Source organism: Penicillium arizonense (assembly GCF_001773325.1).
Source record: "Penicillium arizonense strain CBS 141311 chromosome Unknown PENARI_contig022, whole genome shotgun sequence".
Lineage (NCBI taxonomy): Eukaryota > Fungi > Ascomycota > Eurotiomycetes > Eurotiales > Aspergillaceae > Penicillium > Penicillium arizonense.
Window position 1 is genome coordinate 358368 of NW_019173299.1, and position 12166 is coordinate 370533.

General features: G+C 47.8%; 6 protein-coding genes across 6 annotated transcripts; 2 read left to right on the forward strand and 4 right to left on the reverse strand.

Annotated features, from left to right (window-relative positions):
* Nucleotides 1-4: 4 nt before the first annotated feature.
* PENARI_c022G07394 (MFS transporter) lies at nt 5-1856 on the reverse strand (the record flags this gene model as incomplete). The annotated part of the gene is made up of 4 exons (XM_022635403.1): nt 5-697; nt 753-1249; nt 1306-1492; nt 1554-1856. The coding sequence occupies 4 exons, from the start codon at nt 1854-1856 to the stop codon at nt 5-7; spliced, it is 1680 nt and encodes a 559-aa protein (XP_022484723.1).
* Nucleotides 1857-2508: 652 nt separating this feature from the next.
* PENARI_c022G01779 (carotenoid oxygenase family protein) lies at nt 2509-4252 on the reverse strand (the record flags this gene model as incomplete). The annotated part of the gene is made up of 2 exons (XM_022635321.1): nt 2509-4110; nt 4169-4252. 2 exons carry the CDS (start codon nt 4250-4252, stop codon nt 2509-2511), a joined length of 1686 nt encoding a protein of 561 aa, XP_022484765.1.
* Nucleotides 4253-4686: 434 nt separating this feature from the next.
* On the forward strand, nt 4687-5337 carry PENARI_c022G06820 (C2H2-type zinc finger protein; the record flags this gene model as incomplete). Its single annotated transcript, XM_022635397.1, has 3 exons — nt 4687-4798; nt 4849-4903; nt 4965-5337. The coding sequence occupies 3 exons, from the start codon at nt 4687-4689 to the stop codon at nt 5335-5337; spliced, it is 540 nt and encodes a 179-aa protein (XP_022484797.1).
* A 141-nt stretch (nt 5338-5478) lies between these two features.
* Nucleotides 5479-6636, reverse strand: PENARI_c022G01370 (uncharacterized protein; the record flags this gene model as incomplete). Its single annotated transcript, XM_022635316.1, has 1 exon — nt 5479-6636. One exon carries the CDS (start codon nt 6634-6636, stop codon nt 5479-5481), a length of 1158 nt encoding a protein of 385 aa, XP_022484735.1.
* A 278-nt stretch (nt 6637-6914) lies between these two features.
* Nucleotides 6915-8651, forward strand: PENARI_c022G04373 (uncharacterized protein; the record flags this gene model as incomplete). The annotated part of the gene is made up of 1 exon (XM_022635361.1): nt 6915-8651. One exon carries the CDS (start codon nt 6915-6917, stop codon nt 8649-8651), a length of 1737 nt encoding a protein of 578 aa, XP_022484709.1.
* Nucleotides 8652-8825: 174 nt separating this feature from the next.
* PENARI_c022G08547 (uncharacterized protein) lies at nt 8826-10634 on the reverse strand (the record flags this gene model as incomplete). The annotated part of the gene is made up of 9 exons (XM_022635418.1): nt 8826-8831; nt 8975-9110; nt 9165-9325; nt 9396-9506; nt 9578-9846; nt 10091-10205; nt 10285-10371; nt 10491-10546; nt 10601-10634. The coding sequence occupies 9 exons, from the start codon at nt 10632-10634 to the stop codon at nt 8826-8828; spliced, it is 975 nt and encodes a 324-aa protein (XP_022484764.1).
* Between the last annotated feature and the right edge of the window lie 1532 nt (nt 10635-12166).

Sequence of the window (12166 nt, forward strand, 5' to 3'; positions counted from 1 at the left end):
GATTTTAAATATCGTGTCGTGCGTATTTACTCGCCATCCGAATTCTCCTTCCTCGATAGATGAGGATAAATGGGAAAGGCACAAATAGGAGAGTCAAACATCCAAGCAGTGTGCAAGCCCATCCAACGCCCAGGTTGTGGAACATGGCTGATGCGAAAAGCGGGAATCCAGCGCCAAATGATGAACGCAGGAAATCATTACCTGCAAGCACGGAGGCAGCATACTTAGGGTAAGCATGTGCCTGATAAGTAAATATACAGTTGAAGATCAAACAACCACCGACAGCGAAAAGCATAGATGCGATGATAGGGACGATCCAGTGAATACTGGCAAAGTTGCCTGTCCAGCCGAACCAGAAGAGGGAAATTGGGAGGGCGAGGGCGCCCACAATGGCCGGAGGCATTTGCATTTCTGGTGCAATATTGCCGTCTGCATCAAAATATTTTGCCTGCCAGCGGTATTTCCAGTAAAAGTAGGCTGGGATGACGAGGCAGCAGGTGGATACTAGAATTCCCATGAACGCGAGACCACCTTCACCCGGATTGAATCCGCGGAGTTCCTGGAAGACAATCGGGAAGGCTTCAAACCAGATATAGAGGATTCCGTAGATAAGTGCGATGTAGAGATTGGTGAGAAGGACAATTGGTTCGAGGAAGCATAGTTGGAAGGGCCGGATAAGAGCTTCGAAGAGGACGTCCTGGATTTCAATCAGCTTGTGCGCTTTGTGTCTGGATGGGTATTAGCTAACATACCCTGGGCTTGACCTCCTTAATCTCTATCTCCGACTCTGACATATATTGGGAATTACCCGTGATACGGCGAACCCGACGAGCTCGCCGGGCAAGGATATTCGGCGCAAAGGTTTCGGGTAGACAGAAGAACAGCAATACCAAAGTGAATCCTGACACCCACACTAGCTGCCAGATAGTCCAAGTCCATCCTTTTGCAGAAGCGGCGAACCCACCTAGCATAGGGCCCAAGACTGGTGCGGAGATGGCGAACATTCCCCAGATACCGATCATGTAGTCCCGACTTTGGGGGCTCCACATATCACCCATAGATGCAGCTCCCGTTGCTAGAACAGGTGACCCAAGGAAACCAGTAAGGAAGCGGAAAGCCAGCAGCATTCCGAAGTTATGGGCATATATCACGCCAAAGTTGAAAAAGACAAAGACGAGCAGCGTCAATACGTAGGTTGGGCTTCGGCCAATCATGGGGATTTCGGACAGCGGTGCCCATATCATCGGTCCTATAGATAGAACAGTCAAAACATAATTGAGGACTTGAATAGACATTGATACGAACCTAGACCGTAGCCGAAGACAAAAAGTGTCAAGCCCAGCGTCGCTGCTACACTGCTCACACCAAACTGCTCCGTGACGCCCACTATACCAGGAGCATAAATAGCCGAGCCAATATAGACAGCAAAAGTAAGAAGCCAAATCTGACAGCTAACGAAGAACTTCTTCCCCGTGCTCCAATTTCGAGGGTCCTGCACTCGCAAGTTAGCTCCTCGTTCTGCTTGGTTGCTTAGGAATAGATACAAAACTCACCTCAGGATCATCGGATCCTCGCCAACTAATCACAAGCGGCCGACCACTCTCCCGCAGCGTCGAAGCACATGACATCCGCCTGGAAGCCTGTGACATGACAGTATAGAGACCAAAGGCCTCGAGATCCTCGGGGTTCTCATCGTTGTTGACCGGCGTTGCAGGTTCTCCTTCTTTTGGCAAGTTCTCCGTCTTGAGGTACTCAGTCCATACCGTTAAATCCTGCTCTTCGGGGTACTGCATGTATCGGAAATGTGTGAAAAGGCGCACCAGCTTTCCGAACGCGGTGTCTCTAATGGTCTCCATGGGGATGGTTCTCCTAGGCAGGAGCAATCGTAGAACTCTGAGTAACTCAATACCGAAGAGGAACAATTATAAGAATTTGAACCTTTTACCGGTGACGTTGCATATTTATATGCTGTCACTGAGATCCGCGATGAACCTTGGTTCATTACTTCGGATGTAAAACTTTATATTGAACTCCGTAAATCCGTATATCCTGGTGCGACGGTATCAATTCTAATTCTAGGCCTATGACCATGTCCTCATTTAAGTAATATGATAAAGCTGTATAATTTGTAATACGAGATCTGGGGCGATTATAAGTACGTCGTGGTCGCTTTCAATCAGCCAAGAGAGTCGGCGTTTTGCATGTTGATGTCATCACGATCTTGGTACCGAAAGTGCAACGGAATAGAACCTTCCAAGGTTAGGAGCAATGCTAGTTCCCTAAATATAACATAATTTTCAATAAAACACAAAATTATACAGGTCGGAGAAGCCTAGAAATTTCGCTTCTCCACGTTCAAGGGTTGACAATGCTCTTGTATTTCTGCACATAGGATTCGGCATTCTGAACTAAAAAAAGTGCATGGATTCCTCCAATGGTTTGATCAATTCCCAAGAACAATAAGAATACTAACAACAGATAAGAATAAGTTATTCGAATACCCAGCCCCTAGTAATCACCAGTAGGCATCCCACCCAACGTCGGAACATGCTGGCCATGGAAACCAAACCCAACAGCTCCATCGACATTCGCGCGACCAATTTCAGTCAAATCCCTCGCATCAAGACAAAGCAGATAACTCTTACCTTTGTTCCCATCAAGAACAACACTGAGAAGTACTCCGTCGTCCTCGCTTGTTCCCTCGGGGTTGGCAACAAAAATGGGTTCACCAGGAGACTGACCATGACAAGCCCAGAGTCGAACCTGCTGAGTATCACAATCAAGCTTCATAATTCCATCCGTCAGGGTAGCCTCTCCGCGGAAGGTCACAGCGTAGACATATCTGTGCTTCAGGACGACTCGCCTGGGATCCATAGTCGGCAGCTCGGGTGACAAGGATTTGCACACCGACCATTCAATAGACACATTCTTAATATCGGTCTCTGGAGCGGATGGAACCCCGGGCAGTCGGAATCGAGTAATCGATGTACGGAAAGAATCATCTCTCTTCTGCTGAAATGCCTTGGCTGTATCTCGTGAGGAGATCAGGTTATCGTAGTAGACGGATTGCAGCACGTCAGAGCTATCCGCTTTGACAAGATCCGCGACGATATCCATCTTGGTTGGATCTTCCTTGGAAGGTTCGAGCCAGGCATTGATAGTGTGGAAGCAGAAGAAGGCTGGGCTTTCGTATGTTGCGATCAGACCGTTTCCGTGCTTGCGGTCAATTACATACCATATTGCGGGCTGGCTGGGGTCCGTTGGTAAGATTGCGTCCATGAAAGACCGATCGAAGGCCAGTGGGTTTACATGCGCATTCCAAATACACAGGACGACGTGGTCTTCGGTGATGAGCAGAGAGTGGAGATAGGCGGGGATCGCGTCAAAAGTTGCTAGGATTGTTGTTTCTCCTGTTGACGCCGATACTCTGAACACGCGATATGTGCACGTTGGTCCAAGAGTGAGGTTGAAGTTGAACATATCTCCAGTGACGGGATCGGACCGAGCATGCGCTGCAGATAGCTGCCCTGAGAGCTCGGGGTGTAGATCTTTCTGTGAGGCGAGACCTATCGGCTCGAGGGTTTCTGGGTCAAGCTTCTTGAAAGCATTGTAGTCGGTCTTTGCATAGAGAGTTCGGATTCCCTCAGAGTTGGTCCAGCGTGAGGTCGACTCATCACCAGGCTTAGTATCCAGCCCAGGGAAATTGATTGAAAGAGTGACACCGATGTTGACACTAGATGGACTAGGTTGAGGTTCAAATTCACTTTGGACTTTGCCCAAGACGCTCTTGCACGGATCGCGCTTTTGTCCAAAGCTAATTCTGTCCAGATTACCTGCTTTTCTCGATTGTTCGATCAGATCATCTGTTGAAAAGCGGGAGTTGTAGAAGATCCGAGTTGATGAATTAGATTCATCAGGGGCTCTGATCTGGAAGCGATGTGTTTGACTGAATCCATCGAACCAGTGAGAGAGTCGCAGGATGTCTCCGTTCTCAGCCTGGATCTGGCTTTTTCCAGGACCAGTGCGGTATAAGACTCCAGCGGCGTAGGCGGGAATTTGACCTGTTACTGGAAGCTCGACTGGTTCGCGTTGTTCGTATTCGGGATCGTACTACAGTAAGATGCAGGGATTAGAATGTATAGTTCGCGTGTCGCCACATGTCACTTACCCCTTTATCGGTGGGCCAGCTGTTATAGTGATCGCTAGTTTTCACGGAATGATCCATCTCTGGGGTTAACTCGAGAAGGGGCATATTTGAGGCAATTGTGATAGATCTGAATGAGTTTGTCTAAGGTCTGCGTCGAAGAAGGCGACTGTGACGATTGCAACTTCTTTATATATTTAACTACTCATTCTAGGCCACCATGAATTAAGCCCCCTAATCCCATACCGTGACGAATATATTCGGCGCAATGTTGAAGTGGGGGAATCGCGACGGCTGAGTTGGCGCCATTTGCACGTCCAATCGCCACCGCGGAATTACCGAGTTCCAGCCTATCGTTACTCCAAAGTTCGCCCAGTCCGTCAATTAACTTCAACAAGCGAGATATCTCCGCAAGAGTCCTTGATTCACGCCGATCTGCACCGAGTTCTCGTTTCGACCGTGTCTCAAACTAGCGCACCTTGACACAACATCCGAGGTCCCCTAGGCAGATCGGGTCTTCATCAAACCGACGCCAACCCTCCATGGAGCGACGGCGAGATAATACAACCCCTCCAGCTGCCAAGAACTGGAAATGTGACAAATGCCAGTCAACATTCCGACGGTTGGATCATATGAAGCGTCATGCGCTGACTCGTACGTCGTACGTGAACCTCGCATGGTGGCAAAGTACTGATTTGTTACAGATTACACAGCCAAGAAGCACGTCTGTTCCTTTTGCGGCTCTGCTTTCAGCCGAGGGTGTGTAGATGCTTCCGAAACAACGTACGTACCGTCATCGTTAACCAAAATGCCTATACAGGGATGTACTACGCAGACATTGGAAATCTTGCAAGAATCGCGTAGGCAGTGGTCAGGCTATTCCCAAGCCTGATCGGGGTGGGAAGCACAAGCGGGCTTGTGATAGTTGTGCGCGTCTTAGAAAAGCTTGCAGTGGGGAGCTGCCTTGTTCGGAGTGTATTCATCGTGGAAGGGCGTGCGCCTATCGGCGACTCCATGAAGAAGAGACCCCGTTACCGCCAATATCCGAGGTTCTTTCAGATACTCGAGAGGCTGAGGGCCCAGCATTGGGGAGGAATACCTCCAAGGCCCCTGGCTCTTGGAATCTTGGTCCTGCTACACTTTATCCTTCGTCTACAGAAGTTTTCCGACGCAAGACTGCACTGACTCAATAGACACGCCTGAATCAACAGAAACTGATAAGGAACACTGTTCAATTGTAAGCAAGATTTAGTGCCATTATTCGCGCTCTACTGACTCCAGTCACAGGTTCACAGGTTCACAGGCACTAAAACAGCGCCATTCAAGAAGAACATCTATCCATCCAAGTTCTTCAAGTACCGATAAACCTCGACGAAACTGGCGAGCCATTCTTTCTCCATCTCATGATGAGGATCCCAGAAAAGGGATTCTGGCCGCCAGAAACCTTTATTATCACCGTATTTGAACGGTGTAAAATAGGGCCCATCCAAAGAAACCTGTTCATTTGCACCAAACGGTTCAGACCATGGAGTATTCGCCGTTCGAAGAAGATCGCCGTTTTTGTTGGCTGCATTCCTCCACGCGAAATTGTGTTGTTGCTCTGCCGTCTCTGGGGGCGAGATATAAAACTTCGGCATTCCATCGATGATAATGCGGACCGAATTGATGATGGAAGATGGGTGCGAAGCCGCACCAGCTGAAATGCTTGTGTTGCTCGCCATAACTTGGTCACCTTCTATGATACCATGCTTTTGCATCATATGCAACAGTTGGTCCAAGGCCGAGTCGAACGGAATGATCCCCAGGAAGTCATAACGGAAATGTTCAGCAAAGATGAACTTCTGGATCGGGGTCCGCAGGATTTTATCAGCATTACGCCGCATTCTCGACACGATATGTGTGGTATTTGGCCGAAATTCCTGTGCGGGGTCCAGCGTGCGTTTCAGGATATCCGAATTCGCTTCCAACATATCAGCAGTCCAGTAAAGCTCCGAAGCCCTCAACTGGAATAAATTTGCCTTTGCTTTCTGTATGTCTTCCCAGCATTTCTTCAGCTCTTCGAAAGATTGGATCCTCTTGAGAGATCGATAATCAAGTCCGCTGTCGTAATCAGGAGCACCGAACCGAGTCAGGTCTACTTTGCACCAATGAATATTGAGCTCATCATAAATGCGGTCCTTCATATGATACAAGAACCCTTCATAGTTCTCAGGCTTGAGACAGTGGATATTTGTGGCACCATGGTTTGTTCCCCAACGAAACAAGTAATATGGTTGTACAAATGGTTTTCCCACCGCCGTGAATATATCTCTATAAAGGTGGGCAGCGAATCTCCACTTGGCGAGAGTTTCTGGGTCGGCACCGAAAATGTTGCGGCAGATTGGATGGGACATGAAGCAGGCGTCCACTCGATCATTATCGTAACATAGCAGTTTGAGGACGTCACATAGTCGCAGGTCATCGATGATCTGGTGAGCGAGCTCGGTCGGCATAGCCGCTATACTGCGGACTATGGAACTGGTTGATGTCTTTTGATTGCTCATTCTGTCAAGTTTGATGTCTTTGAAGAATATGGTCAAAAGAAGAGGACAACAGAGTCAAAAGAATATTGTGGACCCTCGCGAAATCAAACCACTTTAGTGTCTCAAATGACTCAGTGGGGGCCAAGATACAACACAGCCTTGGTATTTCTGCCAAGTTGTCTTAAGCTTCTATCTATGCCCTTCTATCCCGTTCGGTCTCTTTTCTTCTAAAAAAAATCGTCAACAAGATGAAGGAAGAGGCTCAGGGAATGCCTCTGCCAGACGCAGAGACAATCGCACAGCGCCTGCGACAAGACCAGCAAGCATGCAGGGAGAGAAAGGTGCCCAGTAATCTAGCAATGCAACTATCCTCTGCTTCGGATGCTCTATTTGATGACATAGCCTGGTATCTCACGCCACACAGCGAGGTCTCAAAAGCATTGCGGTCGACTAGATGCAACAGCATTATCAGAGGCGTTCAGGCCTACCTAGGCCAATTGGAAGTGATGACCAAATCTCAGACTGAGGAACACACTTCCATGGATAGTATGCATGTCCCAGCATCAGAGGAGTTGGAAACAACTCTCAAAGTGTTAGACTATCTCCAAAAGCACAAATTGGTTGCTCCAACAGAGCCTCTGTCTGAGGTTATTGTTACCCTGCGTGGTCAACTCTCCATGGACGATAACATTCGATACACGCAACATGAACGTTTCCAGAGAAACGATGCACCCAAAGCCTCAGATATGAAGAAGAGATGCTACATCTGTCGGTACCGCTTCACGCCCACTGATTCTCATAAACTATACCCATCACTATGTCGCCAATGCGGCATGTTCAACATCGGCTGCTCAAATCTCTCCCTGCCAGAAAAGCTAGATCTCACTGGCAAAATCGCGCTCGTCACCGGCGGGAGAATAAATCTAGGTTATTCCACTACATTGAGACTCCTCCGCTGCGGAGCCAAAGTCATCGTATCCTCGAGGTATCCAGCCGATGCGGCAATCCGATATTCCAAAGAGCCAGACTTCGTCCAATGGGAGAAAAGTCTCAAAGTAGTCGGTGCAGACTTCAGAACTGCAAGCGATGCTTTCCGGCTGGTGCACATTGTCAAACAATTACTCTATGCCTGGGATGGCGAGACTCCATCTGATGCTCCACAATCCCTGGATATACTTATCAACAACGCTGCACAAACCCTCACCGATCCAATCAAAGCAGAAATGAGAGCCATTTCCCGAGAGGACAATCTCAAAGATCATCCACAGGCCATGGCCCTACTCGCAGGATCCGAGAACGACAGATACACACCCCGAGTCAGAGGAGGACAACAAGCAACCTGGATCCCACGCATTACGAACAACAAAGCCCAGTATCAGATTGAAGATGCAATCAGTACCCATTCTGCAAACCAAAACCAAATAGCCACCAAAGGTCTCCGAACCAACAAGGAAGACGACGAGCCCTCAAAATCATCCTGGGTCCAATCTCTCAACGAAATCCCCTACGCAGATCTAATAAGCGCCCACTCCGTCAACGCCTTCGTGCCTTTAATCCTCTGTCGCGAACTCCTCCCAGTGATGGGCACTCCACCCTCCCCATCCTCTTCCTCCCAAACCACACCAGCAGCATACATAATAAACGTCTCATCCCGCGAAGGAATCCTAGAAGATACACCGCAATCAAGCAGCAAAGCCGGACACCATGTACACACGAATATGTCCAAAGCGGCAATCAACATGATAACAGAGACGGAAGCACAGGCTGCATGGAAGGGACGGCGTGTTGCTATGAATTCTGTTGATCCGGGATATATGAGTGCTGCACCGGAGTGTGTGACTGCCGAGGGGTGTCCAATTGGGTTTGAGGATGGTGCTGCGAGGGTTTTGTGGCCTGTTGCTGTTGGCGAGGTTGAGGGGAGGGTCATTTGGGGGCGGTTTTTGAAGCATTTTCGGGTTGGGGTTGCTATTACTCAGAGGGGGTAGAGTAGATGGGTGGGTTGAGGAGGGAAGTGATAGATAGCTCTGCTATGTATCTATGTTATTCTATGTACCGTCGCTTTATGAGGTAGCTCAGGTTTGACTCAGTGAGCACTCCCTCCTCTTTTCCTTTCTTAAAGTTCTTATGATTTCTACGCGGTTTCCATTTCCCGCTTTATCCTATAACTTAGTAGGTATGCTTATGTAGAAAAGCATTCAACGATACAAAACCCGTGATATAACAATGTAGTCCATTATCTGCCCCATATGCTTCCCTTAGGCTGCAAAATTCATCTTCACTTGCCCCAATGATCTGTAACTATTCTCACCTTGAGAGGAGATTTGAACACGGCAACGCCGTGATCGGACCAAGCTAAGCCTTCTTCTGTGGTAGGAGATAACAATTCCATATCGAATCGATTGAAAAAGGTAGCCAACACTGTGTAGATCTCCAGATAGGCGAGACTACATGTTGTTGTTAGAAATGAGTTGAGCTCTAAATGAACGAGATTTACTCACTGTATTCCTGGGCAACTTCGACTGCCTTTGCTGAAAGCCACGATGTATTTTTCAAGCGAGATACTATCCTCTGCAAGCCATCGCTCAGGTAGGAATTTCTCTGGCTCAGGAAACAAGTTGGGGTTTTGATGGATTAAGTAAATACTGCTGGAGATGGTAGTCTGTATTTTAGTCTATTAGCAAAATGTCTCATCGATTTCACTGAACCTCAAAGATAATCAATTTACTTACTCCTCCTGGTATAAAGCTAGACTTGTGATGTACCCCTTCGGGTGGAACAACACGTGGAAATCTTCCTGGGGCCGGGGAGCTGATGCGCATGGTCTCCTTGACGACCGCACTCTGCAATACCGTAATGTAAGTCCATGTGATATTGCATCTCACAATTCACGGAATCAGCAAGATCCACTGACCAAATAAGGAAGTCGGCGGACTTTCTTCCAATCATATGTGTCTCCAATGTCCGGAGTGGTACTGCGCAGCTCCTCCTGTAGTCGTCGAAGAACGCCTGGACACGAAAGTATATGCCAGAATCCGGATGTCAATGCAATAGAGGATGTGTCTATTCCTGCAAAGACCAACGAAAAGACTTGCTCAACTAGAAGCTCTTGGTCAGGCGATTCCCAGGTACCCGCTTGGGATGCATCGAGCAAGCTGTCAATGATTCCTGCTTTTCGAGAGCCTTTGGGTACGCTTAGTGTGCTTTGTATCAGTGCAGCGCATTGCTACATTTCCGGTTCAGTAAAAAAGCAACAAGTCATTGACAATCAATCATCCTACCTCTCGAAATTGAAGATACCCCGCTAGGAGTGACCGTTTCACCCAGTAGGGAGCATTTATCAGGTGGCTTGCCAGGTACGGGAAGTAATGCACTTGCCCAATATAAACATCAGTTTGATCTGTGGGGTGTTACAGATATGACTTACCCTTCCAGAGGTGGCTAGCGACTAGATCGGTTGTACGAGAAATATTTGCTGGATCATCCTCGTTGGTGATGATATTGAATTCACATCCAAAACAGCAAACACAAATGATATCGGTCTAGGTAGTTGAGAATCGTTAGTTTAGATCATTGTGGAGAATCACAGCAGTGTTTTGTCGTATGCAGGAATTTACTCACTGACAAAGCTTGGAAAAGAGGTCGCATATTGATGCTTTCCTTCTTCTCCAATTTTTGCGCAGTTTGGTCAGAGAATTGCCGGACTTTCTGATAAATTAGTTTGTCCATTCCATCGACACTAGGCTTCGCGAGTATAGGGTTTAGAAGTTTGCGTAAAATTTGAGCTTTTTCATTGTCAGTTTCCATAGGCAGCGATCCCCGCATACCAAAGCTATGGTAAAAGCCAGGGTCTTTTCGAAAGTCCGAGTTGACCTTATAGACTCTAACGGATATTTAGCGTGGCTCAAATAACCGAAGTTAGTTCTATTTAACCGACCTGTGGAAAAAGTCAGGGTCATTAACATGGACATGGTTAGGAGATATCCGAATTATATCAGATTCTAGCGAAATTAGCTCGCTGAAATGACAGCATTGTGAAGAGATTCCACACCATATTCTAGGTGTAACTTCAAAAGAAGTTGAGTTGTTGCTCCATTTCGGACTATATCTTGCCACATGAGCCATAACCCAGAAACAGCAGCGAGTCGCGGACCAGGGATGTCAGATAGCGGGCTGAACCATGCGCGCCGAATAACTATAAGCACTATCCAGGCAAGTAGGCCTGGTCCGACTAGGTGAAATAGGTATGTTGGTGATACCAGGCAGGAGGAAACAAATGACTGAAGAGCGAAATGCGCCATATTACTCAGGTCAAAGCAAGATTATTCTCAAAACTAATGGCACTGTGAAGGGGACATGCGGGGTAATAAGAAATAACTTATCTACAATAGAATCATATGCCTGATCACTTGATACATCGTATTTGTCAGATGCGATCTTCAATGCATGTCTTCATTCGCTCAAGATTCGCTGCTTACCACCGCATCAGCTTGCGCAGGCAGATTTACGCGTGATTGCTAGGGCGATTAAAGATGCTATAGAAGCAAGGTATGAAAATATGCCCTCATCAACTTAGGTTCGCCGCTACTATCGCACTAGATCATCGGCTCGCACAGGCAGATCAGGCTACTCAGGGTTGTATCCAGTTCTATCCAGTGACCAAAAAGCGGGGAGGGGTGAGCACTAAAACGGAAAGGGAAGGATATCTCACGCAGCCTAAAATCCGGTGTATATGTACCAGATTATTGCATTGATAGGCCGTCGATATTGGAGCCTCGGGGTTGTCGAGGCCCTTGGTTCATGTATTTGCATGTACTTCGAGAAGCTTAACGTTATTGCAAGGCCCGGTCTCCCAAAGATATTCCAAAGCTTCCTTTTCTTCCGCATTCGAAACCAACCTGATTTCAAAAACCAACTCTAGACATACACTGATAACATGCGGCTCCACCGCCCCGGTCAATTCTGCCGGGAGACTGCCATCAGAGTAACTACCCTCCCGACGTTTCCTGTTATACATAGGCGGCCGTCCGTGTCGGCCACCCCAATGAGACCAGTATCTATCTCCACCTCGAGTCCCTTATGTTTACAAAGAAAATCAGTTCCTTGCATTAAGGCAAGGAACCCCCACCACTTCCGTATTTAGAAACTATTTCGTCCTGACATTGCACTCAAATTCCCTGCACTCAAGCTGGCGTTTATTCTCATTCTCATTGACAAGTTGAGTCACTTTCATAGTTTCTCAAATTGATGCTCAAGAATGGCTCAACAACGCTTGCGAGTGTCGGACATTTTCCCCGACCCGAACGAAGATGAATCCCCCTAAGCCCTGGATGAAGCGACCCGGTCTCTTCACCGTCGAGCTATTGAAAATCCATCGTCGTTAACCGATGAAGAACGAAGAACGGTGACCCACCGTCCCCCCAGACCAGAGGAAGACGAGCTCTGTCGACAAGCCTCCGGTCTCAATTTCTCCGAACTAGTCCGAAAGGCCATCGACCATCGA